At 47.5% G+C, this 27,550-nt stretch overlaps 2 protein-coding genes across 4 annotated transcripts; one reads left to right on the top strand and one right to left on the bottom strand.

Moving 5' to 3' along the window:
* Window positions 1–22: 22 nt before the first annotated feature.
* LOC308127815 (peripheral plasma membrane protein CASK-like) lies at window positions 23–27,550 on the bottom strand. 2 transcript variants are annotated; one of them, XM_080493155.1, is made up of 27 exons: window positions 26,729–27,550; window positions 19,478–19,590; window positions 17,427–17,532; window positions 16,412–16,489; window positions 16,248–16,320; window positions 12,154–12,256; window positions 11,834–12,009; window positions 11,197–11,319; window positions 10,764–10,847; window positions 10,545–10,644; window positions 8,252–8,373; window positions 8,060–8,137; window positions 7,898–7,978; window positions 6,774–6,962; window positions 6,597–6,675; window positions 6,421–6,506; window positions 6,098–6,166; window positions 5,947–6,015; window positions 5,770–5,805; window positions 5,413–5,451; window positions 4,752–4,948; window positions 4,179–4,294; window positions 3,188–3,268; window positions 2,961–3,041; window positions 2,672–2,874; window positions 2,495–2,578; window positions 23–1,660 (listed from the first exon to the last, which is right to left on the bottom strand). In XM_080493155.1, the coding sequence occupies exons 1-27, from the start codon at window positions 26,791–26,793 to the stop codon at window positions 1,484–1,486; spliced, it is 2,808 nt and encodes a 935-aa protein (XP_080349281.1). In that variant the 5' UTR covers window positions 26,794–27,550; the 3' UTR covers window positions 23–1,483. The 2 variants fall into 2 exon arrangements, with proteins under 2 accessions (XP_080349281.1, XP_080349282.1); XM_080493156.1 differs by lacking the exon at window positions 5,413–5,451.
* Window positions 13,753–17,405, top strand: LOC308127816 (putative G-protein coupled receptor 34). Of its 2 annotated transcripts, XM_080493158.1 has the most exons (3): window positions 13,753–13,876; window positions 13,956–14,058; window positions 14,494–16,190. In XM_080493158.1, the coding sequence occupies exon 3, from the start codon at window positions 14,525–14,527 to the stop codon at window positions 15,689–15,691; it is 1,167 nt and encodes a 388-aa protein (XP_080349284.1). In that variant the 5' UTR covers window positions 13,753–13,876; window positions 13,956–14,058; window positions 14,494–14,524; the 3' UTR covers window positions 15,692–16,190. The 2 variants fall into 2 exon arrangements, with proteins under 2 accessions (XP_080349284.1, XP_080349283.1); XM_080493157.1 differs by having other exon boundaries at window positions 13,753–14,058; window positions 14,494–17,405.

Below are 27,550 nucleotides of genomic sequence, written 5' to 3'. Positions count from 1 at the left end.
ATTTCATACAGAAGAGCTGCTTTTGTCATTTGCAGAGGTAATTTACACAGGACTGGAAATGATGCGGCTTCACTTGGAGTGGCACAACAGCGCCCGCGCCGCTCTCCAAACGTTCACTCTTTCAGGTCGGGTTGTAGTTTAGTGTATTTTTTTATTTTTATTTTTTTCATTTTCTCCTACGATCTCCTTTCACAGGCGGGAGGGGGGGTGTTGCGCCACTTCTGGTCAAGCATGAAGAGGTTAGGTCACATACTGAGCTTCTTTTTTTCTTTTTAGGGTTAATATACACTGGCTCTTGGTAGTTCACTCGTATGACGTACGCACCATTGAAACATTTACACACAAAAATTGTTATTTTCTCTCCCCCCCAAAAAAACAAGAATACTTCTTATATATATTTTTTTTTTAAAGACGACAGTTAACAGTTCCAAAAATCGGTGGCTCGAGGATGCGATTCATCCCACCTACTCCCTCTTTTCCCCCTCGGACGTGTCGCTTATCACCTGGAGAAGATGGTGCATAGGTGTTGGCCATCCGGTGGTCTCCGAAGGCGGAGGGGGGAGGGGGGGGGCCGTAGACGCGATGAAGACCGAGGGTGCACTAATGTTTTTTTTCATTGTCCATTTTTGTGCAAACTGAGATGTAAACAAAGACCATCGAGAAGGGAGGCGGAGGGAGGGAGGGGGGATACAGCAACGGGGGGCAGTGTGCTCCTTCAACAAACTGAAAGGCACGAAAAGGGGGGGGGGGGGGGGGGGGGGGGGGGTTGGGGGGGTGAAACTGCCAAGTTTCCTGTGCTTAATATTTTTTTTCCCCGTTTTCTAGCTCGGACTTGCACGCGGAGCCGTCACTTGTTGCCACTATAGCAGCTTCTGATGTGCTTCAGCCTGTTTGTATCAGGGTGGGAGTGAAGGGGGGGGGGGGGGGTATGATGGGCAGGAGGACGCAAAGTACCACGAGAAGTACCGACACACACACACACACACACACACACACACACACACACACACACACACACACACACACACACACACACACACACACACACACACACACACACACACACACACACACACACACACACACACACACACACACACACACACACACACACACACACACACACACAGACTTGCTTTATGATCATGCTCGCTATTGCCTTTCCAAAGCTCCTCCGTCCGTCGATTACAAAAGAAAGTACAAAATATCTACTACGCTGCCCCGCCACTCCCCACCCGTCAACTATATGAGGACAGAACCATATTCACTTGATGTTTTTTTTATCATTTATATATATATATGTATATATGTACACAACGATGTGCCTTTGAGGCTGCTGAGAAAAGAAAAGAAAAAAAGAGGCGGGGGGGTTCGATGAGGCGTCAAGTCAATTCTTCATTTCCCTCTTTTTCTGCAACAGTTTATCTACAGGAAACGTGATTCCGATGAGAGAGACGCGACTGGTGGGGAGACGGACCGGGGGTCAGTAGACCCAGGAGACGGGCACCCACTGAGCGGTGGTGGACACCAGGTCCACGGCCTCCTCCAGCAGGCGGATGGTGTCGTCGATCTCGTTGTTGATGATGGTCTGGTCGAAGTAGTGGGCGTAGGTCCGCTGCAGCATCTCCGATTCCTTCTGGAGCCGCTGGAGAGAGTCGTCCTGAGGGAGAGGGAGAGCAGCTCGTCAGTAAACATTCAAACTGCTTTAAATCCGTCTTTCCCATCATGTAAGTGTAATGAACGTTGGCCAACGCACCCCAATCCAACCCGCAACAACTGATGAAATTCTTGTAGAACAGAGCCAAAACTGTGTTTATGCTTTTAACACCTTTCTATTTAAGTTAGAAGTAATCTTAAGTTGTGTCTTAATGTGTAGTACTGTGAAATGAATGTTTACCAGATTGAAAACTCTGTTTTTGTCTGCATCTATTAAAACGTGAATATTTCAAGCCGATAATTAAGCTTAGAGCAGGTTTATTTCTGTTAATATCACTGGAAACTTAAAGGAGAAATCAGATTTATTTTGTATGAAACTGTGTGACGGAGGGAGAGGGAAGACGGTGGAGGCAGCTTTATCCCACAATGAAGAAGAAGAACCACTGAGAAAGCACCCAAACACAGGGATTATGGGATGGATTAGAGGAGGAAATCAAAAGGAACAGGAGTGAACAAAGCTAGACATCTGCTACGTCCACAAACACAAGAGGCTAAACGAGCCTTTCTACGGGCTCAACTCACACCGTCTAATCAGTACTTACAGGCAGTTTCCTGCACCACTTTGGGACCTTTGGTGCAAATGAAAACGGACATGCCAAAGAAAATACAAACATGCTTAAGAAACAAACAGGCCGTGAGAGAAACAGTGACTGAAACAAGAAGGAACTTTAACCAAGCGGGTGTCCAACACTGGGCTCGTGGGTGTGGATGGATTAGTCGGTGAGTTTGTGCAGAAACTTGACAAAAGGAGGATTTAGTCGTTTCTGTGAGAGTGTACCTCGGTCATTCCGGGGGTGATGGTGGGCGCTGCGATGAAGACAACGTAAGGAGCAAACTCAGCCGTCCTGAGGATCTTTAGAGCCTGAAAGAAGGAGGGGGACACACACTTAATTACCTCGAGTTCCTGTGAAAGATTAACTGCCTAATCACATGTGGGATTTAAGGGGAAGGCCACCTGTGGCTCCACGTCCAGGATGGAGATCATGCCCTGCCCGTGGATCTGCCGGATGGTCTCCAGCCGGGTCCCGTACATGGCGTCCTCGTGGCTGCCGTACTCCAGGTAGTCGTTGTTGCTGATGTCCTGCATCATCTGGTCGTGGGACACAAAGTAGTAGTTCTTCCCGTTCTCCTCGTCCTTCTTCGGGGGCCGAGTCGTGTCTGGGACAGAGAAACCAAAATGTGATCTGAGCGCCACACCGTCGGCTCCGATTTGTTGCGGCGCTGCAATCGCCGGGCGGTCTTACGGGGGATGGGGTAGGCGAAGCGGTCGGGGTGTTTGGTAATGAGCGTGTTCTTGATGTGCCTTCTTCCGACTCCATGCGCACCTGGACCAGGAGACACAGAGAAGACGATCGGCCAATCAGAAACAAGGTGGGGAAACTCACTTACAGATTGAAACGTCTCGTGTTAGAAATCCTAGGAAGGTGAGGCTTTACGCCACGCCCACATTATTGTAAAATGAGCCACTTACCGAGCAAAACCAGCGTTTTCCTCTTGAACGACGGCAGCTTGACCACTTCCTCGTACGTCACCAGGTCTAGTTGGTCGAACACTGCCACAGGAGAGACACGGCGTTAGCACGGGACGAGTTTCATCGCGGTCACATGGTGGTGCATGGAAAAGCTCAAGGAAATGTGACTAATCTATGATGCGAAAAACAGCAGTCTGTATAGAAACCCGTCTTTCAGAACATGCCTTCATGAAGATGGATATGGGTTTTCAAAGTGCGGAATAAACAACCTCCCCACACTGTGAAGACCCACTTCAGGAGGATTACTGCAGGGCTGCATTAGATCGTCCATGTATTTCAGAGGGACACAACAGCAGGCTAATTAAAGAGCTTTATTAAACTCTGATTTATTCAATCAAGCAGAATCCATTAAGGTCAGAAGCCTGGAGAAAGCATTAAACCCTGCTCATTAACCTCGCACACACAGGTAAACAGAATGGAGCTGAACCAGCGTCTCCTCGGTCTGAATTACAAACGGAGAGGAGGAGCTGAGGAGGCGGGAGGAAGAGGAGGAGGTGTGAATGCAGAGAGAAAGAGAGAGAGGAAGAAATAAAACCAACAGAAGCTGGATTCCAGCTGTCTGGAGTTACTTACATGCAGCCATGTCATTGGGTAAGAGACAGCATGGAAGATGGACAAAGGGCAGGAGTGGAAGGGTTAATCAACAGACAACAGAAAAGAAGACAAATTGAACCAAAAAGTAAACACAAAGCTGTTAGTCACTGGAAAACCAGGCAAAACTTGAGGCTGCGGTAGAAGAGGACTGTTGGAGGGGAAAACGTGTGCAACGGTTACACGTACAAGGCTGCTCACATCCACCACAAAGGGTTTATTCACTGCACATAACCTTCAGTGCAGCGCAATCAAATACAACAAAGTGAGTCAAAACAGGAGGAAACTATCAGTTGAGAGGGACGTTGATCTGTAAAATCCTTGCTGCCTGCGAGCTCACCTGCATTGTGCTTGGCCAGGTATTTATCCTTGTACTGCTTCTTCTTCTTGCCAAACCAGGTACAACTGGCCTGCTGCTCCTGTTTGGTCTTCTCCATGGCTATGCATGCCACACGCCTGCGAGGAAACACACACACACACACACACACACACACTGCTGAAACGCTCTCACCTGTGATCCCGGATCAGTGGATCTGTTGTCATAGACCGGCTTTAATCTATCTGCTTGTTTTCGCTGGGATGGCAGTGAAGCCAGAAGTGAAAATGGAAGCTAATGGAGATCAGTCTTCTTATGTAGATATTCTAAATGCTGCAAACCCGCTCCCAGATCTCTAATTTGCTCCTTTATTACAGTGAAACCAAAACAAGAGCAAGAAGCCTCAAATAAAAGCGCCTGCTCTGCTCTCGCCTGGGCTTCATTAACATAAAACTTTAGTCTGAAACACCTTCAGGAGCCTGAATTTCATATATCAAAGTGGAGTCCGGCACACTGACGTGGAATGAGCCGGTTTGTTTATGTTGCCATGGCAACAGTGGAAGCTAAAGCGATGTGAGATTTTGTGGCCGTCCTCACCACTCCTGCAGCTCCGGCGAGGGGATGAGGCCCGCCGTCCCGTTCTTGGTGTTCTCCAGCTTCCCCTGCCACCAGTTGTGGTCGTCCTTGGAGATGATCTGGATGATGTCGCCCACCCGGAAGCGGATTCCCGCCTCCTTGCAGGGAATGAGGTCGTCCTTCGACGGGTCGTACTCAAACTGAGCACGGACGTAAATCTGCGAGGGCGAGAGAGGTGAAAGACACACAGAGAGAGAGAAAAGAAAACAACCTGTTAAGTTGCTCCCTTACAGCGGGAGAAGATGGGAGCTGTGTGACGCCACGGGGGAGGGGGGGTGGGGGGGGGGGGTCATGATTAGCCAAGCTGCACAGATTTTTGAGAAACACACTGCTTCTCTTCAGACGGAGCAAAATCAAGAGAATTTAAGCCGAAGCAGAAAAAAGGCGCAGACATTTAGATCGGTGAACAGATGAAGGAAGCTCTGTGCTGCTTCTCCGCCGGCTCGTGCGCACACACCCTGAGGAACCGCTGGCATGGGAGCTAAACACCACTATGAGCAGGGACCATACTTTGCAATGGGAAAAGGGGAGGGGGGGTGTACAAAGAGTGGGGGGGGGGGGGGTGGGTGGGTGGGAGGGAGGGGGTCTACTTCTACCGAGGGTCCCAAGAGATACCGCTTACCTTGATGGACAATTTGTCCTTGATAGCAGGTCTGGAGATCTATGGGGTTGAGAGCATCACACACACACACACACACATATATCATGCAAGTAGAAAATGTTGAAGTGGGGGCATAAACAAAAGGACATGTGATGAAGGTGAAGGAGGGAGGGGGAGGGCTGTAGTCTTATTTAAAGGTTGTGCTGCAGCTTTATACATGTGTGTGATGTTGTAGCATGAGACGACATGCTACACACGGAAAGAGAGCCCGTGTCCAAGTCAGTTTAGGTGATGGAAACAGAAACCGATGACATGGGACGGTGAGGTTCGTCTCTCCCACGCTACACATTCACATGTGAGTGCGGGAGCAGGTCTCACCTGACGGCCTTTGGGCTGGATCGTCGACGGCAGATCCTGAAAGGAGATGATATCTCAGAACATTCTGGGCCAATTCCATCGGCTTTATTCTGCTCGCTTGTTTTCAAACAGATATGTGAGCGTTCACAGCTTTTCGGGGGAAACATCTGGAGCAGAAAGGAGGAGGTTGAGACCTACCAGGATGGAGCTGGTGACACTAGCGTGACCGTTTGCAGGCGACTGTTGAGATAAATCCGGAGACTCTTTCTGCAGCAGGAAAGAACAAACACTTTACTCCTGCCGCAGGTTATAGAAACGTGTCCAGGCGAGACTTTGGATGGTTTAATACCTCGCAGGACATCGACTGGGACCGGTAACTGGGGACGATCTTGAAGGTGATGCTGCCCCTCATCTCTTTCTGCAAAGACAAGGGAATCTTTAGTTTTAAAAGTATTAATTAATCCTGGAAAGTTTTCATAACATGATGACGAAATTAGTTTTTCGGTGAAAATAATTATGATACTGAAAGGAAACAGCTGGTTTCCTCCACTTTGGTCTTCTTTTAGCCACTTTTAGCTTTGGAAGGTTAAGTTCTGATACAGAAACTGAAAACCTATTTCCAATGTGCTACTACCACAATCTCTAAGTGGAATAAAGTCACATGAGACTCACCAGCATCTTCTGGAGCTGTTCTACCGTCTGATTGGCCACGCTGATGCCATTTATCTCTCGGATTTCATCTCCTACGTGCAGAGTCCCTAAGCGGAGAACAGATGAATTGGCAGAAGGTCAAATTGAGGCTAAAATCCGGTTTCCTCATCTCACATAACGAAGAGAATTTGGCTTACCTTGCCGATGAATCATTCCACCATGCATGATGCGGGCCACGATACAGTGGTTGAGGTCGTTCATTTTCAGAGTAATGCCCTACAAGAGACAGGATCAGAGACAGTGTGTGTGTTCAACACTTTGGGGCCGTTTACGATTGTGTGACGTGAAGTGAAGGTTTCCCTCTGCCTCCGCACCATGGGCTCGTCCGTGTTCTTCTGGAACTGGACCAGGCGAACCCGGGTGACGTTTTCCAGGTCCATGTCTCCGTTGGTGCTGTCGGGGGAGTCTCCGTTCAGGTATGGCGAGGTGGGCGGGGGGGTGACCCTCAGCGCCTCATCACTGTACACCTCGTGGGCCACCACATCGTGGGTCTGCAGCAGGGCCTGCATGTGCACCAACACACACACACACACACACACACCTGGTAAACCAGTAAACAGGAGTATCGTGAAACAGTAACTCATAAGCAAACAGTTGGATTGGAAGCAGGACGGAGACCAACCATCTCAATTCAACCTCAGTAGAAGAAAAGAGTACTCAGTTACTGGAGTGTTATTGCTCACAGTCGTCGCCTGGCTGTAATGTCGTGTACATTTACAAGGTTTGTTTCCAGATCAAGCTGCACAATGTATTGCAAATTTATCGTTATCACGATTTTGAATGCAAAAGATCGAATGAAGAGAGATAAAGTCATTATGCAGAAGAAGACCGAGCACTACTTGGTGATATATTCTCTGGAGTCACATTATTAGTCAAAGAAGAATGGAGAGGTTCAAACGAGGCGCGTTTTCCCCTCACTCTGCTGTGCTCAACTCCTTTGACCCGTTTCCGTTAGCGGTGCTGCGAAGTGACAGCGGCAGGCTGGAACACAGCCGGCGGGGTCACAGATCAGGACGGGGCTAATTGGATTGAAGCAGACCTCGGGCGTGACGCCTCCCGGTGAGTGTCACGGACCGAATCAGCCCAGAGAAACACCTCCGCTTTCTTGCTACTACTCCGTCTTCCTCAGAACTACTTCATACCTCCGATCGAAGCGCCGGTTTCCTCTCGGTGCCGCTACAGTCTTTTCCGTCTCCGTTTCAGCTACGAGACTCATGTAAAACACACCCTAAACAGTATCCATGCCTCGCCTCCGGCGTGTGTTTCCTCTGCACGTCCAAACGCCCTAATGCTTCTGTCTAACCCGCACAGAGTGCTCGCCAAGCTCAGGTGCTAAGCAGCTTTGTCACCGAGGGAGTTAGAGGAGCCCGACTTCTGACACGCCGAGGTGTGATTATACATGCAACCAAACCAGTGTGCGTTCTGATAAATATCCCACCATGAAGTGAGGCTGTGTGAGGATCCTCCGTAGCTCCTTGGCTTCCATGTTTTCCGGGTAACAGGAGATTGTTTCCAGTACCTGGTTGGACAAATCGGAGAGGAGTGACTTTTAAAGTTTGAAGAAGAGGCCTCATATCAGCAGTGTGTCAAAGACCCTCACCTCTTTGGCTCGCTGCACGCCGTCACTCGGGGGATTTCGAATCTGAGGAGACGACCTGGTGTTGATTTTGTCATAAAGCTGGAAAAAAAGCAATACAAGAAGTGCAGAATTGTTTTAGGACGAACTCATGAGGTTGGTGATTATTGGGCTCTCCTGACATCTAGTGAGCGTGTTTGGCGTTGCAGCACTCACATCTAAGAGTGTGTGGAGGTGCTGATCCTGGAAGACGCTGTGCAGGAAATCCATGTCCTTCTCACTGCAGTCCGTCAGTGCATGGATCTCCTCCAGGCTGTCCAAAACCTGCGATACTGCCCCTGCACACACACACATCCATGTTACACACACACCCAGGCTGACACACAAACACCCAGAAACATCCAACGTGTACAACGAGCAAACATTCCAGAAAGAAAAAATAAATAGAACAGGACCGACACTCCACTCACATTCACAAACAGGCATAAAGAAAAGACATGAAACCACAGTGACACGAAGACAGACGACACACAAACACCCAGAACTAGTGAAACCCCAAGTACCTGCTGCATCGCCCACACATGCAGCAAAACCAGAGAAACAGCGGTACATTGCATCAATACAACATCAGGGGAAAGTCACTTCAGTAAGTCAAAGGTGAGGATGAGGGCAAAAATGGGGAAAATGTGCAGCGGAGAAAGGATTAACTCGCACCTTCGACAGGCTAAAACCTCAAACTGGTATACTTTGAATTTGGAGCTATTGAAGAAATAGATGGAGCTTAGATACAAACATATGTTAATAAAGCAGAAATGCAACTTAAATGAACCATGAAGCAGAGAGATGGGAACATGTTGGGTTAAGCTGGTAATAACTCTGTTGACATGCATCATTATACCCAAATACTAGTTTGAACGCTTTTCTTAAGCCGACTGTGTACCGTGTGCACACCAATAACCGTTACAAAGCCGCGAGCAAACACTTCAAAGGAGGAAACTAACATGATGACGGTGGATTCAGGCACTTTGAGGAGAAGTCCTCTCTTAGGAGCTCCGGAATCATCAATGATTTTTCCTTAGAATGACTTTGAATTACATTTCCAATGTCTTTCACATGATAATAAAAAAGCTGATTCCTTCTCATGCAAGTTAGACACTTTGAAACTGCTGGAACTTTATGTGATCGTTAGAAGAAAAAAAACGGACACAAAGAGGAGGGAAAGATTTCTGTCATTGAGGTGGGAAATAAAAAGCCAACTGAAAAGCGAGTGATGTCATGATGATGTTTCCATCATGAATCTGGTGGTGGGAATGGGGATACGTACTTTCGGCAGCTAGCAGTCCTAGAGACGGCAGAGCGGAAGGAAAAAACACCAGCAAAGAAAAGAGAGGCAGAGATTAGAGGAGCAAATACGAATATAGTTTAATACCTCAGAGTGAAAAAAGGAGGCGAGAACAAAGGGAGAGGGAGGAAGGAGGAGGAGAAAGAAAGTCAGCAGAAGTTGCCAGAGCTGTTCAGCGGCTGCAAATAAAGCAGGAAGCAGGCCGGTCGACAGACTGCCGGGCTCAGCAGAAAGGACATGCAGGAGTCGGAGAGGGAGGAAAGCGAACCCGAGCTGCCAACTGCTGCCTATCGATCCATCAAAGGAAGTGAAAGTGAGGTCCTGAGACAGGGAAGTGAGGCTGTTGGGCAACGCAATGTCTTCATTTAAAGAGGGGAAGTTCTCCACAGACAGCTGGCTGAGCGCCAAGAATAGAAAGCACAATGGAGGAGGGAAGGGAGGAGGGGGGGAAGCTAGAAAGTGACGCTCAGTTTCATCTCTGACCTCACATGACAAGGTCGATAGTCACACACATGCAGTTTTTCCTGAGGTTTATATTTCAGGCTGGACCACTTCCTTAGTTGAGCTGCTTTAGGTTGAGCTTCTTTCTGTAATATATTATGTTATATTATACATTATATAGTCGGGCACTCAGTTTCAAGGTTTTTCTAAGCTGGGAAATGTATGATAAAAGGATTTTATTCTGTGTAAAACACTGATACCACTTTCTTTTATTAACTGTGCTATTTCAGTGTAAGAGAGTTCAATCTCAAGTCGAGCCAGATTATTATCAGTTTCATGTCATTATTGATGCTATGATAAATAAATCTGAATGTTTAAATATTAATGGAGATAATTGGGCTCAATCTGTGAAGCTTAATTTCTGAGATTTCTATTATGTGATGGCTCCTGTGATATCCCTGCTTAATTTCTACAGCTAGATTGTGCCTAAAAAGGTTCAGATTTAACTCCTGATGGGTTAAAGTGCTGTAAATACCCTCAGATTAAACAGAAATCTGAAAAAAAAGTGATCCTTTGTTTGATTCTATTGTTTCATGCTTCCACTTTAGTTTTCATGTTAACCTGTAAATATCATAATAAAATGAACAAATGCTGGTGTTTTGACTCGTGGCGAGATAATATGACACACACACTTGTGAGCTGCAGGTCGGAGGTGAGCCGGTGTACCTGAGGAGGTGGGGTCATCTGAGAAGTCATGGAGCTCCTCGGGGGGGTCGCCGTAGTAGGAGTTGAACTTGTGGCTGGACACAGCAGCCAGCACTGCACCCTGGGAAGTGGAGAAAGAGTGCAATTGTTAGAGTGTGAAGCTGCACGATGAAGAGGAGGTCACACTTCCTCTTATCTCGGCCTCTCATCGTGCTGAATCTACGCTTCCAGCGCGCTGACCTTCAGCTTCCTCCTGGCGTTGAATTTCCTCAGCTGTTCCACCGTCTCAGGCAGGTGGATCTTGTAGGCGTACCTGTCCCTCTCCTGCACACACACACACACACACACACACACACACACACACACACACACACACACACACACACACACACACACACACACACACACACACACACACACACACACACACACACACACACACACACACACACACACACACACACACACACACACACACACACACACACACACACACACACACACACACACACGAGAGTGAACACAAAGTTGACAAACTATAGACATCGAACGGATGTGAAAGTAGAGCTGTGGCTGCCGGAGGAAGCGTGTTTATGCCAGCATCAAGACGAACTCTGGTTTAAAGGTGACTTTGATCTGCTGAAGTGGTGTGCGGTGCATGTGTTGTTCTTGCCTTCAGCCAGGGGTGGTTGAGGGCCTCGTACACAGTGATTCTCTCAGCGGGGTCCAGCATCAGCATGCGTCTGACCAGGTCCTTGGCACTCTCCGAGATGTGGGCCCACTGGCGCGGGTTCATCTAGACACACACACAGACAAAAAGCGAACAAGTTAAAATGAATGTAAACGTGTGGGGCGAGTTAATAACCATTGGGGGATGCCGTTTCCAACTCTGTTTTCCTCTTAACTTTCAAGAAAAGACTAGATGAATATCAAAAAGGATCAGATGGTTTTATTGCCGATGGAAACCATGATGTGAAAAATACCAGAAATTCTGCCTTTTAACCAGAATATCCATTCTTGCAAACCCATACATGTCCCTGCTATCGCTGCAGTGTTGTGAAATAGCGGGATATCTCATATGTTGGGATTTTCCTCCACATCATGTGTGAATCCTGTGGCAGCTGTGTAGCAGCAGCTTGATGGAAGACACGGCGGTGTCGTCCATCACGGCTGCCTGCTGCGGCTGCATCTGCCACAGATTAATGCACCGAGCGGGAAATTCATACAAGCGTTCCCCCGCCTGATGATTAGCAGTTTATTCGAGGCTTTAAGCCACTTAAACCCGTGACATGAAAACCCAATGTTGTCACCTTGTATTTCCCCTTAATGATGGCTTCGAACAAGCGCTCCTTGGTGCCGTAGAAAGGCAGGCAGCCAGACAGGAGGATGAAGAGGATGACCCCGCAGCCCCACACATCCACAGGTTTGCCGTACGGCTCCCTCTTGACCACCTCGGGGGCCATGAAGTGGGGAGTGCCGACTCGACCTGGCAGAGACGGGGATCAGTATTTTGTTTAGTCATCTTCCTCTTGTAAAACATGAAATCAGCTGCTTTCCAGGGTCTGAAGCATCTCCAGCTCCACAGTTTATACGTAGTTGTAGCAGACACTTTACACCACTTGATTCGTACCTCCAGCTACTAAACCAGACTCTCCCAGCTGTATCGCCACTCCGAACCCTCCCAGCTTCACCGGAGCAGAGTTCTCCTTGGAGGCCAGCAGCACACAATGAGGCTGCAGAGGAAAAAACAGACACAGTTCAAGTCACATTCACTCATTGGAAGAAACCGTCGAGTGAAGTGCAAGATTTTTCAGTGCTGATTAGTCTCACAGAGAAGAGAGCAAACGAAACCACAATCTGTGCATGCATCGACACAAAAAAAGTAGCAGAGCACATCATCTCTCTACACGCTGTAAGCAAGCAGACAATTTATCTTTTGAAGAGCTGAACTTTCTTTTAAAACTATATGTGCAATTAATACAGTAATACCTGCACGGAAAAAATAAAATCCCATCTAGCAACAACTCGGTGGCAGTGAGGTAACGTAATTATAATATGTAATAATTTTTCCGGAGAAGAAATGTTTTTGTGAATAAATTCTTTGTCATTTTCTAAAGCGGGATGTTTGCTTTAATCGTGTGAAACTACTTTAAACTAGCAGGCAACTTTGATAAACTGACAAAGTACAATCTCAAAGGATGGCTAAAAGTAATCCTAATCCATTATCCGTCTTTTAATCGTTTGTATGATGAGAGCAAGTATAACTGCTGGTTTCTCCTCGGTTTGCATAGAAACCACGCTGCAGGGCCGAGGCAGGCGATAAACTTAAGTGCTTGGCAATAAAAGAGCCGCTGCCAAGTGGCAATGAGTCGCCAGCTGATGTAAATACATTCTCCACTTTCTATTTGGATTATGCACATACTACTTCTACTGAGCGCAATCTACGCTAAAGAGCATTAGAAGCGATGTAATGTCCTTGTGACCACCAGGGGGCAGAGTTGAATACATTTTTGGCCATCCACCAAGTGGAGACTTGTGCTTCATCGAGCATCAGTGGACGGAGAACTCACCCGACCGCTATATCATCTTGGATAGTTTTAATATCTCACATTAAAAGTTGGGCACGTTAGATTTATGTAATACCAGCATTGAACACAGGGGGCAGTTTTGGGTTCTCACAATGTTGGGAGATTACTGTTACTTTATTGATGCCAGGAGCATCGTTCCTGCTTCTTTTTTAACAGACTTCACACTACACTCAAACGCTTCCATCAGTAAGCTTTCATCTTCTATACTGGAGCTGTGCAGTGCGAGAACATACAAACTCCATACAACAGGTCCCAACCACACTTTAACTGGGCTTTTCTGGCCGTGCGGCACGACTGAGAACTAATAATACACAACCACAATGTCAACATCCTTGCTTCTTCACAATCTATTGAATCATTCAGGAAGGTTTGGAAGGTAAAATGTGATGCATCAAAACATAAACGTCACCAAGGAGTCATTTAGAGAAAACGCATGTCTGAACGTCATATTCTTGAAAGGTTAGCGCTGCAAAGTATGCATGAGCGCAGAGGAGGAACATGATGACTGGAAAAGTGTCGGTGGTGGGCTCATTTCCTTTTACATTTTGGTACTTCTCGTACAAACACAGGATCCGAGGGGCGTGGAGGATGTGGCCAGAGAGAGAGAGAGAGAGAGAGAAGACAAGAGGCGGAGATAAAATACAAAAACGCTGAGAACACAGAGCGGAGAGGACGGCTGACAGGAGAGGACGTGGTGGAGAAAAAAAAAAAAAGAAAGGAGACAAGTCGGCAGGATTTATGATTGGTTCACAGACTGGAGGAAAGGTAAAAAAACAGCAGTGTGTTCAGGGAGTCGGACCAAACTATCAACTAAAAAAACGGCTTTATTCAACACATTTCAAAGGATTGTTCAGGTTTGATGGAGGAGAACACAAAGTGGACCCCTGTTCTCTCACACTCGTCTCATCCAGTCCAGCTGTGCTGAACCTCCTATGGAAGCAAGATTGGTGAGTTTTGTGTCTTAATCCAAACATCTGTGTGTGTGACTGATTGAAAACCCTCAGGCTCTGACTTCAGACTGCGACATTGGAATCTATGAGAAAAACAGGCATGAAACTCTCCATCAGCCACGACTCCAGCTGGAGTTGAAGTTGAGCTCAGTAATATGATTTTCAGAAGATTGAACAGTTGGTCTTATTTTGCAGGCAGAAGTTTAAAAAGATAATGTCTTTCACTTTGAGCTCAACTTGTCACAAAGTTCAAAGTTTTGACATTTCAAGGTTCCACCTGACATATTACTCACCTGTGTTTGAATTACTCAGAAACTACAGAGCCATGGTTTCAGTGTTGCCACATTTAAATCCGCTAGTTTCAGATCTGCAAACTCTTTGACTGGTTTGTCAGCGCAGAGCTGACCGGCTGGGTTTTCTCCTCTTCCTCAGATCCAGGCTACACCGTCAAACCTCTGACATCATGACCACGTTCACATCCACCGCTTCCAACGACCCCCGGTCTTTGTTCTCGTCGGTGTCTTCGGTGGTTTCTGCAAACCAGAACTGCACAATAGACGAGGAGACGCTCCGCCTGCCGCTCGCGGTGCTCTACTCCCTCTTCTTCATTTTCGGGCTCGTGGGTAACCTCTTCGCCCTGTGGGTCTTCCTCTTCCTGCACTCGAGTCGCAACTCAGTGCGGGTGCTTCTCATCAACTGCGCGGTGGCGGACCTGGTGCTCCTGGCGTGCCTGCCCTTCAGGGTCTTCTACCACGTCAACGGAAACAAGTGGGAGCTGGGAGCCGTGGCCTGCAAGCTGGTGGGGAATTTATTCTACATGAACATGTACGTCAGCATCCTCCTGCTGGGCCTCATCAGCCTGGATCGATACCTGAGGCTGCAGGGGAGGGGTCGGGCGCGGCGGTGCATGCAGATGAGGCTGTGGGGGCGGCGCCGGCCTTGGAGCTGGGGGGTGTGCGGGGCTCTGTGGAGCCTCTCGCTGCTGGCCCTGGTGCCCATGATCGCCACCGCCGAGGACTCCCAAGACAGCAGGAAGTGCTTCCAGTTCAAGAAGAGGCTCTCCGTCACTGGCAAGGCGTACTTCAACGCGGCGCTGGTGATCTTCTTCTGGCTCGTCTTCGTCATGCTCGTGGTCTCCTACGCCAAGATCGCCTCTCAGCTGCTGCGGGTGTCGCAGGACAAGCCCGACCTTCCCAACGCGCACAAGTACCAGCGCACCGCCAAGAAGTCCTTCTTCGTGCTCTTCCTGTTCACCGTCTGCTTCGGGCCCTACCACGCCTTCCGCCCCGTCTACATCCTCACGCAGATCAGCCAGACGGTCCGGTGCGACACCATGCAGCTGGTGGATCACACCAACGAGGTCATGCTGCTGTTCTCCGCCTTCAACAGCTGTTTGGATCCTGTCATGTACTTCCTGTTGTCCGGCTCGGTGCGTAAAGCCGCCATGCAGGCGCTCGGTCACCGGCTGCCATTCCTGAACGACGCCACCTCCAACAGCTCCACCATGGAGTTCAGGCGCTCGTCTGTGCCGATGGGCTTACCGGAGCCCGGCCTCACGCCCAGGACCAGCATCTGTGTCCTCAACTCCACGCTGCGCCGCACGGGCGCCGCTCAAAACGGACTAAAGTGATTCCGACGCTTGCCGTCAGCTTTTGTGAATGAATATGTGACGCTTGCAGCAGAAGGTGGACCTTTTCTTCATGTTTTCCAGTACAGAGAAGTTTTAGTATAACATTAAACTGCTTTTTGGAAGATGGAGTCTTTTTTTTTTTTCATCAATAAGTGTCTTTATCAACCAGTGTTTGTATTTCTCTATGTTCCTCTTGTAGAGTTGTTAAAAAAAAATAACGGAATAAATGTGTTAAAAACCTATAAGCAGAATGAATATAATGTAAACATAATGTTGGCGTCTGTGTGGATCAAAGGCCTGCTTCCTGACCGCTCCATCTGGCCTGCTAGTGTCTGTCACCTGTGTCGGTCGGCTAATCCCGCCCCCCCGCATGTAATCTGCCTGTAAGAGCTGCTAATAAATCCATGCGCCTGTTACAGGCATGCAATCGTTGAATTTGCTGAGAGGGCGGATTGAGAATTCAATGACGCTTCCTGGAACAAACACATTTTCAGTTCTGAAGCTCGTCTTAAGAAAATCCCACACATTCTTTTTTTTGTCACCGCGAGACTCTCACCTTTACATCGCGATGAATCACGTTGTTGTCGTGGCAGTACCGGAGCGCCTCCAGAATCTGCCTCATGTAGTGACTGAAGGACAGCGGAGCGGAAAAGGAAAACAAGTTTGTCTTTGGTTCTTAATCAGCAATTAATAATTCCAGTTCCACTGACAGTATCCTACCTGGCTACGGCTTCGCTGTACACAAACCCGGCATCTGCTCGCTTCACAATCTCAAAACACAGGTCCGCGCCGTCCATACTGAGACAGAAAGGACGACACGATTGTGATTAAAGATGAGTTTAAAACCGCAACCAGGTCTTCTCAGCTCGCGCATTGAGAATACAGTTTTACCGGAAATCTACATAAAACTTCTCGGACAAGCACGCGTGTCGGTTTGAAAATGCAAATATTCACATTCAGTGTAAAGCTGACATATCATCAATTCCTATCCAGACTAAAAACAGTCAAACTACCTCTGCAATTTCTCCAATTATTCCTCATGAAACTTTTACCTTTCAAGAATTTTACTAGTATTTTCCATCATACTAAGCAAGTACTAATCAACAGCAGAGAAAACCTCAGAGAAACGCATGAAAAGCAGCACATTTATGTTTTAAGCCACCTTCCCCGTAATTCTCTGCGGATTATCTCACCACTTTAAGCTGGAAAAAGCCTTGTAGAAGACGTGTGTTCGGAGGCGAGTGACTGCAGCTTGAGGTTTAGTTTAATGATTTGGTTCACTACATTGTACTTGTTATAAACTTTATTGTCTGATTCCACTCAACCGCTCAGACTAAAGCTCCCCATGGAGTTCCACAGGGTTCTGTGTTTGGACCTTTAGTTTTTACATACAGTATGTGAAAAGTATCTAAAAATATTTAATCAGATTAGAGCATTTTTTTCAGTTTCAGAAAGAGGGCGTGACTATTGCGATAAATATTCAAAAATTGGTTGAAACCTTTCAAATTATTTTTATCCGATTAGAATGCAAAGCTGCTTTTGAGGAACACAAGCTTTTGTACAAGAATACAGCTTCCTGCCTCGATGATCACACTCTTTTTTTATCATGCCATCTGCGAGAAGCAGATAAAATCACTCTGGGTATTAACCCATTTTCCAGCTGTCAACTCATGTAACCACAAAAATAACAGAATAAAATAAAAGGTGTTTCCTGCTTTGTTTGAAGCGCACTTACAATTCAAAAACCATGTAGAGCATGCCGTCGGAGCTGTAGGTCTCCAGCAGCTCCACGATGTGCGGGTGCTTCAGCATGTGGCAGATGCTGGCCTCTCGCTTCAGATCTGCAGAAAGAGAGGAAACTACGTGACAAACAGATCATGCATTTCACCACAGTGATTGTGTGGAGAGGGTGTTTACAAAAGACACAAAAAAAGCTGTTGTTGCACGACACTGTGGCACAGAAATAGGTTTGAACTGACTCAGACTGTTAGATGGGCAATTAAGTTGTTTTCATTCCTATAAAACTTAATAAAACGTAGACTTTCCAGTCACAACATACAAACAAGAAAAATTCTACATTTTCAAGAATGAAATTGCAATAAATAAGTGGTGTGGTTAAAAAAAAAAAAAAAAAAAGAATCTGATCGGATTAAATATTCTAATATTTTTTCCTGACTTAATTGTTTTACTCCTGTTCTACTTCTATTTCACCACCAGGGGGAGCCACAGAGCATTTTACGATCACAACCCTTTAATGACCCCCTACAAGGAAAATAAAATTGCTTTTTGTTCCAGGCGCTTATGCAAGAGAAGGATTAAACAAAAAGGAATGATACTGTAAAAGAATAAATATGTGATTAAATGAAATAAAGATGATGGAGAGAGAGAGATTAACTTGGGAGCTGCTTCTACAGAGTTTTGAGGGCTTAAATTATCACATGGCTGAAACGGAGACAACCTGGACGTGCAGAGGAAGAACATGCAAGCCTTTAAACTGCGATTGTAACCAGACAGACATAATGAGCTGTTGTCGAGTTCCCGGCTCCATAAAAACCTAATTTACACACTCAGTGTGTGTCGTGACAGAGACGTGTCATTATGTAACACGGAGAAAGGACACCCCCCCACTACAGAGCCCCCATTCTCCTCTCCATTATCCCTCTGTGCTCTTCAACTGTAACAATGCTGCCCAGTGTCTGCAGAAGCGCCCAGAGCTCTCAGAGAGGCCGGGTATGGAACCCTTCCATCTGTACGCCTCCTAAATGAATCCCGCTCAGGTTTCCGATCTGCTGATTAAAGAACCAATTAATTCGAAAAATATACAACTATAATACTTCCTTGTGGTTTGATCAACTGTAAATAAGCGTCACACACAGGTGTCTCAGCACTACACTTTTTTTTTTTTAAATGATTGAGGAAATAGAAACACTTAAAAAAAAAAAAAAAAAAAAAAAGGACCCAGCTTCTATTTTCAGCAGCAAAATGACTGAAGCTGAAGATGGAGCTTCAGGAAACACTGGTGTGATCTCCTCTTTTTACTCCTTCTGCTCCCTCGGGTCATTTCCTGGTCTTGCTGTTGTTGGCTGCCGAGCTCATGTCTGACTGGGGCGTCACAGATGGCATGGAGGGGATGCCAACACAAACACACACCAACACACACCAACACCAACACACAAACACACACCAACACACACCAACACCAACACACAAACACACACCAACACGCAAACATACGCTCATGTATATATGGACACATGCATGTAAATAAAGATATGTGTAAATATAGCGATTCAGTTTTACAGAATTATAGTGATGGCCGAGTGGCTAGAGAGGCGGGAAATGGCAGGTTTGATCCTCACACCATTTTTTGCAGACTGACACCTCAACCACACCTGCCTGTTCCTAACCTTAGTCTCCATCAAATGTAGTAACCACAAGTTTCCTGATCTAGAGACTTCAACAGTACAAACACACGCACACACACCTCAGCATGACACCAAACTACATGGTGATACATGGCATGCAACACTACCTCGCCACCACATCAACAAACCCATGCAGTTCCAACATATTACTCATCTGGGCTCTGTGCAGTGTGTGTGACATTACGCTTCATTTATTTATGTGCGGGGAAACCGTATACACTCGGTATGCACGCTGGGTTTTGCAGATAATACCAAATATTAGCGATCGCTCCTGTGGAGAGGCAGGTGGGTGGGATTTACATGAATAACCCACGAGTTGGTTGGAGATTGTGTTGTGTTCCTCCAGTGTTGTGTTCCTCACCTTCTGTGCTGAGTCCAGGGCTGGAGGTGAAACTGGCTACATCCACGATCTTCACTGCAAACTGCTGTCCGGTGTCCCTGTTGATGCAGCGCCGCACCACGCTGAAGGGACCCCTGGAACACACACACACACACACACACACACACACACACACACACACACACACACACACACACACACACACACACACACACACACACACACACACACACACACACACACACACACACACACACACACACACACACACACACACACACACACACACACACACACACACACACACACACACACACACACACACACACACACACACACACACACACACACACACACACACACACACACACACACACACACACACACACACACACACACACACACACACACACACACACACACACACACACAAACATTATGTGGATGTGCACGCCTCTTTGGGATTTAGATCAGTTAGCCGTTACACGCACATGATGGCGTGCACGCGCTGGCGGTCCACGGTGGGAAGACGCCGTAGCGTTTCGGAGGAATAATGTGGATTTACAGTGGGTGGTTAGCTACGCTTCGTAGCCTCCGCGCTGGTGCCAGTGGGAATTACAGAGCAGTGTGGCGCGGCACAGCTGTAAAGCTAAACTGAAAGGTTTATTACAGAGACCTGCGCTCGCTGAGGGCCGGCCCTGCAACGCTTATTTTTGGCTAAAGAAGGTGGCAGATATTGCAAATTTGGGCTTCCTCAAATAGCAACGCTGGCGGCCGCCATATGGAAGCTATAAAGTTGGTTTTCTTGACCCGTTTCCAGCAGCAGTGCTCAGACTGTTGTTCAAGACAAAGAGAGTGGACCGGCGGTCTTTAGTTTTTCGCAGCTTTTGTAAAGTTAGCAGCTTGAAGCCAACACTGTCCTTTTATGGGAACCAGAAACCAACACAGCGTAGTACATCCATCTTTGAACACTGGTTAAAGATGTGTTTACCCATTAGGAGACGTGGTTCACAAAGGGTTTTTTTCCCTGGATCTCTTTCAAACGGTCCCCTTTCTGACCTCCGATTTGCTATTAGCTTTGTGGTATTGGGAAACTGAAATTATGCAGGCGTAATGTTGCCCAACCAAAACTGTTTACATTTTTCTTTCACCAGTCCATGTTTGATTGAAGGTTAGACTCAGGACTTGCTAGTTGCCTTGAAATGAGGACACGTGCAACATCTCCGAAGCAATCCAGTTTCTTAGTTCTTCTCGAGCTTCTAGAAAGGCTCATATTATGAGACTGGCCATATTTGGGAACCTTTGCGTTGGAGGCTGTGGGTTCATCAACGTGAGAATCATCATAACCACACAAGCAACGCTTTTTCATCGTAACTTGATGGCACATGGTCTTTGATGAGTGACTGAACGGTCAACTCTGGGCAGATCGGTGAGTTTCCTCCACCGATCTGAAACACATTAACGGACGGTAGGATGAGACTTTAAATTGGTTCCTCCGGTAATGACATTTCTGTGGCCTCAGCTGGAGAAAACACGCCATTTAACTGCACACATATGCCAATCTTGTGGTTTCTCACAGTGGAACACGGAAATCCTCCAACAAACGTACTCCTCTGTCTTCAATCTACGCTCACACATTCAGCAGGACCTGTGGCTGCGAGCAGGAGTTTGCTGCAACTGAATTAGTGAGATAACACACCTAACAAAGTCGGTGTGACAGGAGCAGCCACGCAGCTTGGGCGTCTGTGTGGGAGCCGCAGCCGATTCGCTCTCACGCTCGTCTCGCACATCTGCTGGAATGATTAACCCGTACAAACAAGACGTGGGCAGCGTCTCCTGCCTTGAGAGTGCGCGGGAATCCTGTCGGTGAAGCGCTGACCTCCGCCCTCCCAGACTTGCATGCTGCAGCAGCTGTGTTTATCCAGCGAGGGGAAGCAGGCGCTGCTCGGCTTCTACAGGGAAGAGGGGAAGGACGTCCAGCCACCGAGGTGACACGTGTATCGAGAAAAGTCATTCGGCATCAACCTCATCAGTGAACTTCAATTCCAAGCAATCAATTCCCCAAAATGTGTCATTTTTACATTTCATGGTTCACCAGCTGTTTCATTTTATAGATCAGCGATGCAATTCCATTTTTAATTGTGATGGTCTCTGGTTTGAATTATGTCAGTGAGAGTCCTCGCAAATACAGAGGTGTGTGTGTGTGTGTGTGTGTGTGTGTGTGTGTGTGTGTGTGTGTGTGTGTGTGTGTGTGTGTGTGTGTGTGTGTGTGTGTGTGTGTGTGTGTGTGTGTGTGTGTGTGTGTGTGTGTGTGTGTGTGTGAGAGAGTGTGAGTGTGGAAGCTGAGAGGCCGCATGCCGTACTGACATCACCGCAGCTGTGCTGAGTGGGCTCATACAAAACGCCCACACATGGCTCACATCCGACAGCAGCAGTCATCAAACATTAGCCCGGAGTGGCGATCCTTCCATGCTGCTCCTTTGGCGCATCTCAACACGCCGCTTCATCATGTCAATAAGGAGTCCATGCTAAGGTGTCCATTTTTTAACACTGCCAGACTGATCAACTCGACTCAACATTATTTCTTGAGCGCAAAACAACCAAAGCTGTTGATCTAAAAACATGAGGTGCAATCAGTACAACAATAAATAGAAAAAATAAAACTAAACTGAGTACGAAAGTGTCTCATTACTGCCACCTAAAGCACAAGAGTGGTGCTGCCCAACATTGAAATGCTGCACCTTTCATAGCAAAATGGCTGGATTGACGGAAACATTATATGGCTGTAAATGTCCGGAGTAAATCTGCCCTACCGCCCAAACCGAGCTTCAGTGTGAAGCGTTCCATTGAACAAGTTCAACAAAGTTCAGCGACGCTGTATGTCTGAACAGCCATAATCCACAGCGCCTCCTTATGCAAATGAGGGGAAACAGGCCTTTGAATATTAGCAGGGAAATTAACATTTGGAACTGAAATTGGGAGCAGAGGTGGCCTCGGGAGGTTTTAAGTCTTTTGGTAGAAAATCCTTTTCTTCTACACAAGTCAGAGGAGGATGCAGTCTTTTTTTTTTTTTCTTCTAAACCTCTTCCTCTCAACTCTACACCGTCCATTCACGACTATTGATCGGCTGTGTGTGGGCGACGCAAAGCAGCGTATACTGTACATGGGGAGGGAGGGCTGGAAGAACACATTAAGAGCTTGTTTGACTGTTTTCTGCAGATTCGGAAACACACGTGTCACTATTTAAGCTGGAGTTTAGCCGAAAAGTTTTCTTTTATCGACACGACTTTAAAACCTTCCTGTACAAAACGGTATAGCCAGATGACACATGGTAATGTGAGACTTCAGTGATCCCAGCAGGAACTGCAGATTCCAGTGGAGGCTCGCCAAGCTCGGGGGCTTCAACTCGATCCTCAGTTAAGACTTTTCTCACACAGATCTCAGCCTCATGGGTCACAGCAGGTTAAATCAATTAGATATGAAGTATTCCACGGCTGTTAAGAAACAGAATTCAACATTGTGTATGGGTACAAAGTAATCTTACAAGTACCTCAAAATGGAATTACAATTCTTCAAAGTATTTGAAATTTGTTATTTCCATTATATGCAGGTTGGTTTTTTTTGACTTGGCTTTAAAGAGCTGTGGTGAAAACAGTTATCCTCAAACATGACATCGCCACATACTCCACTAAAAGATAAACTACTTTGGAGTTCTTTTTTTTGGAAAATTTGCCTTTTGTGTGGGTACTTGCTGTCTGACTCAATATCTTCTGCACAACTTCACACAAGATCTGTTAAAAATAGACAAACTGTGTATTGTAAGCAGAGTAATAAGATTGTGTACTGATGGTAAAAAGAAGGAGCAAACCGTTGACCAAAGGAAAATCAATCCGTTTTCCCTTTGATTGCTAATAATCGACAATCAGATCCTCAATAGGACAATTGGTTGATAAACTATTGTGAGCAATGATTTGTAGATCAAAATATGTACATTTATTATAATGTTGATCTTCCTTCTTTGACATTTTGGAGATAAAATTTTTGATGATTCAAATTAAAAACAACTTTGAACTGCCACCCTGAATCAACAGCAGCGCCTTGCCTTTCCAGCAGCCCCTCACTTTAACTTATATTTGTATGCAAAAGGTCACATTGGTGAAACTGCCGTGAGACCGCCGAACACTTCAAAACAATCAATGCAAATTTGCCATCTGAAATGTTGCCCGAGCAATTTAATTATCCGTCTCTGAATAAGCCAGAGGACTGATCACTTCATTGGTTTCGAGTGAGTCGCGCATCCCAATATCCTGGACTCTAATGAGCACCCCAGGGCTGAAACAAGAGCTCTGTGACTCCAATAGTGCTTCTCAACAACCCGAGTCCCATTCAAACAGAATCATTACAGGCAGAAATGGATCCGGCTGCCTCGGCGCCTCGTCAACTCTTCAACGATAGCTACAAAAACACGCCTGTGGTTACCGCATTATGTTCATCGCACGTTTACTACGTACACCACAAACGATAAAGAGCTGGGTCCGACTGCCTGAGCCTGTGTAATAGCCCGTGTCATCTTTCAGCACAGTTAATCTAGTCAGGAGTCGAGCCGACATCTGACCTGTCTGATCTCTGTCTATTGAAGTGAGGCCAGTGGAACCGCAGGGGACAACAATCAGCATTTCCAAGCACGAGTTGTAGGCATCAGACACAAGTGGCGTCCGTCTATACTACACCGAACATATGCAGCTCCTGACTGTTGCCACACAACTATACACCCCGATGATTCAGGCCGGGGTCTGACTTGGTGCGAGTTGAAATATTTTGACTTGTCGTTCTTCTTTGGCTCGCAGTTCTGAAACCTTGCTACAGCTCTGAGCGCTGGCAGAGAATCACAAGCTAATCTCTTCACGCAACGAGAGGAAGGTAGCGCGATGGAAAGCAGCCGATGTGGCGCCCTGAACAGAACCCCAAACTCCAGCCTGAACTGAAAACTACCAGGAAAGGAAAAAATACACTTTGTCCTTGTGACCTTACTGACCGTCTTTCTGTAGAAATCACCCTGAACATGGCTCTTTATAGCGTCCACATTGAGAGGAGATGATCATTGGACAGCGATGGAGTGCCCAGTGAGCTCAATCCCACCCAGCCAGGCTGCTCCGCTCCAGCACAAGCCGATCAGTGACAATAATAGACTCCTCGGAGCAACAATAGAAGCCTGAAGGAGGGGCGGGCTGAATGAAAGGGTTTACGTACAAGTTTGAAAGGCGCTGAGGTCAAAGGGCAGTAGGAGACGCGTGTGTAAACAACGGCGTCAAGATCATCCAATAATGTGACACGACTCGCTGTGGCGACTCGCGCAAACTCATTAATTCCCTCCATGATGCACACTTGAAATCCCAGCCTGAGACACACCGTGGCAGGTTTATAAAAGGGAATTGAGTGGCAGTGTGGAGCATCCTGGATTTCATTGTAGTGAAATAAGGGAGAACTGAAGTAATGAAAGCCTGAAGGCAGATTTCACTGACATCCCGTCATCAATCTATTTAACTCTGGGAACAGCCAAATGATCATTCCTTTCTCTGTCTACTTTGTGCAGAGATAAATCTGGCTTCTGTTACAAAACACACTCGGGCTGGGACGGCAGTGCCGGATCCACTCCGAAAGAGAGATGTGGAAGTGGGCTTTTCATGTATTTTTGCTCCGTTATCAACAGCTTGGGGTTTCAGCTGTCCACTACCTCTCAGGCCATAAACCAAAGAGGCTAAAAACAAAGCAGGAGATGGCAGAAGGCTGCAGTCGATGTCGGCCGGCATTATTTATATCCTTCGCCTCGGGGCCATCACATTCCCAACCCCGCTGGTCTCCATTGATCTGCCCAGGCCTCTCTTCTCCTCCCACCTTGGTGCTGAGGGGGAAATGATCCCCCTCCACCCCACCACCTTCTTCCCGCAACACATCCCCAGACACCGGGACTCAACACACTTGATCCATCGGCTGCAGTTCAGCGAAAGGAGCCGGCTGGAAGCTGAGAGGAGGGGGATTTTCTGAGCTTTTCTGCGACATTGCACTTCCTTACCATAGCTTACATTAGACCCCAGACTTCTGTTTGCTCATGTTCCTCCTCTTCTGCTGCTGCTCTGTCTGGGCTGTGTGATCAGACCTGCACAAGTGCTCAACACACTCATTCACTGTTTGCTTCTGACTGCAGGCAGAAGATATTAAAGCTTACAGATATTTATTCCCTGAATTATGTCTGTGGAGGTATGTTCAGGCAGCTGGAGTTCAATATCAATCTGTCTCGTCCATGACTGCAAGCACAATTGAGAAAACACACCTTTGCACAGCAATTTACATCCCTGGCTAATTAATACGGTCAAAGAAATCAATGCAAATGTATGGAGTGTTGTATTTCTGTTACAGTCATCTAAGTTAGAAGTGCTGGAAGAACCTCCGGAGAGCCCTCGGGTCAGGATAGTGTGTCTCCTCCCCTACAACAAACTTAATGGACCCCCAGAAATCCAAGGCAAGGGGGAGGGGACTGACCGGTAGGGCTGTCAAGCCTTCCCATCTCACATCCAGGAGGGGTGGAGGGAGGGAGCCATGTCTGAGGCCTAAATGGGGACAGCTCATAATGCTCGTGGCAGCTTGAACCCTCCAAGCTCAGGATCTTAGCGTGCGTCTGATGCCGATCTCTGCAAAGCTACGCCTCATTCCGACACCTCCACGGAGAGCCCGGCGAGGCGATCTGCCGGTACAGGTGTGGCAACTGTCAAATAGCCGGGATTAGAGGGAAAATCCTGCCTGCAGTCGCTTTTCTGTGAGGAGCCAGATGATTCGTCCACATGTCCTTGTGTTTTTAAGCTCAGAGTGACAACTCACCAGAGATAGAAGTGCATTCAAATCAGTCGCTTGTCACAAATGGAAGGAGGGTCTACAATAAAATCATGATGTTTACCAGCCATGCAGTTCATTTTAAGGGGGGGATGACAAGCTGGGGCCTGCAACCAAACGGGTTAATGTCTCACAGATGATCCTTTATCACTAATCTAAGTCTAATCCCAGCCTCTGAGCATATTAATGAGTGATGTTTGGTGAGGTTAAATGCAGCATTGGGACTGACCTCAACTCACCCACCATGGAGGCTGATAAAAAACAGCACCCAGACAAATCCAGCAGGGCCCCTGCAGCAGTGTAGGAGTGTGGCGGACCCTCAGGACAACACAGACAATGGGCGACAGACACACACACACACACACACACACACACTGGACTTACTTGCCAATCACCTCACACAACTCGTAGACATCCTCGAACAGCACGTCGTCGTCCGCCATGGTCATTCAGGTAACCGAGGATGCTCCTCGAGGCGTCCCACCCACACGGCTTCAGAGGGGATCAATGACGGCGTGTTTTCTCGGGCGATCGGGGGGGATGGAGGAGGAGGAAGGGGGGTCTGTTGTGTCACACAACGCGCTCCTTGATAATACAACCAGCAGGAATGTCAGAGGCTCGTTAGCCCGGCTAGCCACATTAGCTGGCCGTCAGTCCGCGGCCCCACCTTCAGCTCCTCCGCTGGCAGGCTGACTAGCCGCGCAGCTAGCGCGAGAGCAGCCACAGACCAGAGCCCAGGGCGTGGAGAGCTCCCCGCTCGCCCCTCTTCGCATGCCTCGGCTCGGCTCCTCGCTGGCGGGTCTCCCTCAGCAGCATCCACGGATGACAGATGCTCTCTCTCCTTCTCTCTCCGCAAAGCGATCGGGAGGAAAAAAAAAAAAAAGGTCGGCTAGCGGAGGATAATGCGAGCTAGCTGTCGACGGAATCACCGGTTGGCTCGCTCCGTTATTGCGCCGTGCACACCCAGTGTATCACAGATGGCTTATCCCACCGAAAAAACGGAACGCCGACCGGGGCTGCAGTGCGCTTCAGCTCCCCGATCCCCACTGGAAGACCTTCACGTACATGTCCGCCGCCGATCCGATGCACACACACACACCGCCTGCGCTCGGGGGATTCTTGTAATTTTTTTTTTTCCTCCCGTATTCCCTTCGTCCACCGTCGCTCCGGTTCTTACGCTGGCTCAGATGCTGGCTGGCTTTGACT

This window comes from Lipophrys pholis (assembly GCF_963383615.2).
Source record: "Lipophrys pholis genome assembly, chromosome: 23".
Taxonomy (NCBI): Eukaryota; Metazoa; Chordata; class Actinopteri; order Blenniiformes; family Blenniidae; genus Lipophrys; species Lipophrys pholis.
Note: the sequence above shows the minus strand (reverse complement) of the source record. Positions and strands in the feature narration are given on the sequence as shown.